This window comes from Cynocephalus volans, chromosome 15, assembly GCF_027409185.1.
Source record: "Cynocephalus volans isolate mCynVol1 chromosome 15, mCynVol1.pri, whole genome shotgun sequence".
In the NCBI taxonomy this organism is placed as follows: Eukaryota; Metazoa; Chordata; class Mammalia; order Dermoptera; family Cynocephalidae; genus Cynocephalus; species Cynocephalus volans.
Window position 1 is genome coordinate 49,015,740 of NC_084474.1, and position 6,000 is coordinate 49,021,739.

At 34.0% G+C, this 6,000-nt stretch overlaps 1 protein-coding gene across 1 annotated transcript in view; it reads left to right on the forward strand.

Annotated features, from left to right (window-relative positions):
- Positions 1–3,986, forward strand: part of TMEM67 (transmembrane protein 67) — a 45,520-nt gene extending 41,534 nt beyond the window's left edge. The window contains exons 27-28 of the mRNA XM_063079858.1: positions 2,662–2,804; positions 3,844–3,986. Of these exons, the coding sequence (XP_062935928.1) occupies positions 2,662–2,804; positions 3,844–3,924 (224 nt within the window). The 3' untranslated portion in view covers positions 3,925–3,986. The remainder of the gene's footprint in view (positions 1–2,661; positions 2,805–3,843) is intronic.
- Positions 3,987–6,000: the final 2,014 nt, after the last annotated feature.

The following is a 6,000-nucleotide window of genomic DNA, read 5'->3' on the forward strand; positions in this document are numbered from 1 at the left end:
GAAACACTTAAAGAATAATACTTGTGATTAATCTTTAATATTTAACATCTAATTTTTTATTTTATTCAAGTTTTTAAGAATCACAGATATTTGTGACAGGATGGGGTTTAACTTGGTTTCTTATCATTAAATAGATAGTGTATATGTCTCATGTAATGTGACCCAATAACCTGTTGTGTGGGTTGGTAAAAATGGAAATGGTATAACCAATGTCCTGGCCTAGATAGTTTCATTTACCCATGTTTTGTTGCTTCCCAGAAGTGCCAGTCCTGGGGTACACAGACAAGCGGTCCCTCCCTTGGGCATATTGTTTAGTATACTGTGGAAGACAGGTGAATAAGTGGGTGGTGCTGGAATAGAAGCCTGTGCAGGCACAGGTTACACTGGGGACAGAAAGGAGAATAGAAAATCTGACCAGACACAGGGTGAATCCAGAAGAGGTAACATGGAGAAGTTTGAACTGGGTCTTGAAAAAAAATAAGTAGCTATTTGTCAAACAGGAAGGGTCAGGAGAAGAGAGAGAAGCAAAGACATTCATGCAGAAGGGGAAAAGGGGAATCAAAAGAAGTGTGCAGAGTGTATTATGTACTTGTGAACCATGATTGAAGTCTGGCTTGAAGTGGGACACAGTGAGAGAGAGTGCTTGACCCAGGGGACAGATAGCAAATACCAAAGGCCTTGTGTGACACGCTGAGGAGTTCCACTTTATCCTGTAGACCAGTGCTTCAAAAAAAAAAAAAAGTTTTTTTTAGTTTTTGCCCCACAAAATGTGTGTAAGTTGATCTGTGGAGATATGGGAAGAAAATATTAAAATGTGTATTTGTTTATAAGCAATTCTGACATTCTTAGTTTATACTTAAATTTATATAGAGAGTAGTAATTAATAGAATAGATCTATTATGGGAATTCATGGGCAACATTTTATTCTGATAGGGGTATATGATCAAAACAGTTTGTAAGTGCTAATGAACTAATGAACATGGATATCATTGAAGCGTACTAAGCAGATCTGATCTGTAAATTGGAAGAATTACTCTGGCAATAGGGTACAGGTTGAGTTAGAGAGATACACTATTATAACAATATAGCTTAGCCATTAAGAATATAGCTTTCAAAGTCTTCTGGTCTTAGATTCAAAACCTGACTCTACCACCGTTTACTAGCTATGTGAACTTGAAAAAGTTGCTTAACGTTTCTGAACTTTAATGTCCTCTCTATAATATTAGGTATAATCCTCCAAAGGTTTTGTGGGATTATCATGTATGAAGAACCGAGTACAGTACTTGTTATGGGTAGGCGCCCAGTAAAGGGGTGCTGTTACTGTTCTGATAATACAATCATCTTCTTTCTTCCTTCTTCCTTTTTCCTTTGTTCTTCCTCGTCCTTCTACGTTTCTTCCTCCTCCTCCTGACTTATCTTCTTCCATGTATATATCTTCATCAGGAGATGTTGAGAATATGCGCTAAGACAGTAGCAATGGGGAAAAAGAAGAAAGGATTGCTAGAGATGTTAAGTGGAAAAAGAGGTAGGAGAGAAAGAGTAGTCAAAAATAATCCAGATCTCTGGCTTATGTGACTAAGTGGTCGGTGGTGGTGCTTTTCACTAAGACAGAATGCAGATGGAGGACCAGGTTTTGAGGGAAAGAGGATAAATTTAGTTTTGAATATGTTGTATCTTGAGGATCATTTGGGCCTTCTAGGAAGAAGTATCCAGTAAAGCATTAAATATAAGGGACTGGGTCTTAAGAGAAAGTAAAGGCACACAATAAGCTGGGGAGTTGCCATCAGTATGAACTCATTGCTGGAGCAGTGTTAATGGTAGATCTCCCAGGGAGAGCATGTAAAAATAAACAGGTTTGTTTACTTTTTTAATTATATATACAATATAATATACATACAGAAGTGCATATTTTTTAAGGATACAGCTTACAGGTCAGTGAATTTTTACAAACTGAATAGATTTCTGTAACTAGCACACTGATCAGAAAGGGCATTACCAGCACCCCAGTCATCCCCTCATATGAAACATGTTCCTAACTGGGTATCCACGGGTGGCTTCAGTGGTTCTCTGGACTTACCCGATACTGTTTACAAGATGTGTATATGAATATTTTTTTTTTCTTCTGGTGAAAGGGTCTATAGAGTTCATTAACATCTTTTAAAAAGGGTGTCCACATCTCCAAAAGGACACAAAACCCACTTGTGGAGTGAGAAGAGATCTTAAAGCAAATCCTTAATGAACTATTTGAGACAGAAATTCTAGAACACTATGTAATACTCCGTGCCTTGCTGGGGTTTTTGTTAACTTATTCTGTCTTAGAGAATCTTTCTAAGAATTATTTAGCCTTTAGTTATAAAGAAATATTCATTAACTGGTCTTTGAAAGGTATTAACTATGTATACTTACACTGCTAGCAATTACCAACGCTTGGTCCTAATGTTAAAACTGCTTTTTATGAGTTTCTGTGAGTTTTTTGACTAAACTCTTAGATTAGCTAAATCTTAATGCTTTTTGTTTATTTTCATGTAAGCCATGAAGTATTGTGTGTATTACTAGTTTCTAATATGATGTTTTTAAATATCCAAATTTTAGCACCAGAAATTTATCAGAGATTTGTTGTATTTTTAAATTTCTAATTTATCTTATAAATTTTTTTAATAGATGAAGGTTATTCTTTCAGCAGTGTTCTGTATTATGGAAATGAAGCCACCCTTCTTATTTTTGATCTGCTCTTCTTCTGTGTTGTTGATTTGGCCTGCCAAAATTTTATTTTAGCAGCCTTCCTTACATACCTACAACAAGAGGTAAATTTTTAAATTTTTTTGCTTTTCTTCTAAAAGAAATATGTTGGAAATAGATATTTATTTTCATGGCAGACAGTAACTGTCTTCTTTCACTAGGAATTTGTAAAGGTTTAGAATATCACTAACCTATCAAAAGAAGGAATAACATTTCAACTAACCACATTCTACTCTGTCCTTTAGTAGCAATGAAATACTGGGGTCTAATGGAGGACAATAAGTTGTTTGAGCAGGCATGAAAGGAATCGGTAGGAAGACGCTTACCTACCAATCTCCTAGACAGAAGTGAGCAGTAATTAGAATCCCATTCACCTCCTACACCAGATGTTAACATAATAAAAAAGCAAGCACTGGAGGTCTAGCTCAGGGCTCAGCACCTAAAAGCCTCGTTAGCTTGTAACTCTCAGATATCCCTGCCTGTGTGGGTAAAAAACAACTGTGTGGATGAGTGTGAAGCCTGAAATGGAGATTTCAGGAAATGGCAAATCGGCTCCTTTTTTTTGTTTTTGTTACGGGGATCCAAACCCCTGACCTTGGTCATATACCATACTCTGACCAACTGAGCTAACTGGCCAGCCCCTAATGTGTTCTTGAGATGGTGTTATTAATATTGCCCAAATATTTTCCATTATATCAAGGAAGTATACAAATCAGTAGGATGTAATTTATTAGGCCATGATAGAGATCTAGAATTATGAACAAACTCTGTCCTTAGCAAGTAGATTCTTTTGATGTTTCCATAGCTTTCAGAGTTAGAAGAAAGTTGCCTTTCCAAATATTTAAAAGTATATTCCTGTGAACATGAGAGGATTTGTACTATTAATTCATAAAAAATCTATTCGAAATAGGAAAATACACTGCTTTGATATTATGAAAAATGATAATAGCCTTGAAATAATTTGTTGTATCACCATGGAATTCAGATATCTGATACATGAAAATAAATAGTTGAATTATCTAATTTAATGTAGATATTTTAATTGATGTGCATATTTAATTTTCGTTGTGTATATTTTAATTCTGAATTGTTTTAATTTTCCAGATTTTTAGACTTATCCGTAATACAGTAGGACAGAAGAATTTGGCATCCAAAACATTGGTGGATCAAAGATTTCTGATTTAATTTATTGAATAGATAACTTAAAGACTTAATCATGGCAAAAAATGTCATGATATCAGGTTAGTGTGCCATATTTTTAAGAACTTGTAATACAAATTATTCTGCTCCTATTTGTTTTATCTGCAGAAAGATCTATTTTTATAACTTGTGAATACATAACTTGCTTTGTGAATATATCATGTGACATAGTGGAAAATATTCTTTCCCCATTATGCATGATATTTAATTCACTAAATAATAAATTAGCACTGACGATGAGGCAAAAAAAAAAAACCTAAATGTTGCTTTCAGCATAACACTTTTAATAATAATCAAAACAGTTCCACCATTTGTAGCTTATTTAATAAACTGGGTTATGCCTACATTTTCTCATATTGACAAAATTATTTGATTCCAAGTTCAAGACTAGTTTTCAGTTCAGTATGTTCATGTTTTTCATATTTAGGGTTAAATAAATGTTGAAAAATATTTTTAAGTTGTCTTAGAAATTTTTAATTGTACTTTCGCTTTCTCAGTTTTCTTCATTGTAATTGCTAACCTTGTTTGACAATGGACTAATTCACTGTTAGATTAATATATATCTCCTGTAGTCGTACTTATATTTGTACACCTGTATTATTAGGTCAGTATACTCTTTCCATGAAGTGTGTTTACATCTCTAATGTGGTTTACATTTATTAAGCTATAATGTATGACATTTTTCCAAATATAGTTTTTAATACATTTTTAGTTACTTAATATTTTAAGAGCACTCCTCCAAAGTTTTGCTCTTTAATTATGTTTAAAGATTGTAATAACAAATAAACTGTAAATTTATCATGTTATGTTGACAAGGTGATTTATTGAAAACAACCTTAGGCAATATAATTGAAGTAAATTCTGAGTCATGTAGCTAATAATTTTTTATGATCTTTTTCTTTAACATACTCTATAATAATCCTTTTCATTGCATATAAAGTACTTGAAAGGCCCTTATATTTCAAGTGTAATGGTCATTAAGCCCCAAACCAGTATTTCTTACTGCTTTTTCTGTTAATACTGTGTAAATGCTTAAATGTAATGCTCTGTAAATATTGTTTATATTTCTGAATTGAAAATATATAATAAAAGATTTGGTGTTTCTGACTCATGTTTGATTAATGTATATTTCATGAACTAGCATATAGGAATATAGCACTGCTGGGGTGGGGGTCTCCAGCCATTGCCAAAGTTGAATTTTTCATGTTGCCCTGAATCTTGAGGATGACTGAGGAGAAAGAGGGAAGTCTAATGAGTTGAGTCTTTGAAACTCCAGTTTCTGAAGGATCACAGTATAAGGATGCATTTTTAAAAGTTGCAGTGATAGGGCCGAGCCCATGGCGCACTCAGGAGAGTGCGGCGCTGGGAGCGCAGCGACGCTCCCTCCGCGGGTTCAGATCCTATATAGGAATGGCCGGTGCACTCACTGGCTGAGTGCCGGTCACGGAAAAGACAAAAAAAAAAAAGTTGCAGTGATAAATAAATGTACTGGCAAGGATTTTTAAAATCACTCATTCTGAAGCATATGAAAGAAATTCAACCCTCATTCCACATGTGAGAAGTTAATATTAGTGCAAATGTTGTTTTAAATGGTAAATCTCAAGATATAGGATCAGTTGGCTCACTTGCTGATAAATTAAAACAGAGAAAAACATTTTAAAAAACATACTAAATTAGTTTTATACAATATTACTTTTTTTTTGGTTAGCTACATAAGAACGTATTCAAATTTTCATACACTGTTGATTTCTTTGCTCACAATTGCCACAATTTAAATTTTATGATCACATGCATAATTTTCCACTAGATCAATTATTTTTTATTTCTGTAGCACCAAGTCACTATACTTTGCATCTTATATCCCTAATTTTATTGATTACCTAGAAACATTTGATGTATCTCTTAATCATTTAATAATGAAATAAACCCTAGAGAAGTTTTTTAAAGCTGTTGTGTACTTTGTATACTCTTTAAAAATGCACAGGCCCCTAAACATTGCCCGTGAGAGAGGCAGCAAGGGTAGTGGTGGAGAGCACAGACTCTGGAGCCAGACTGACCTAT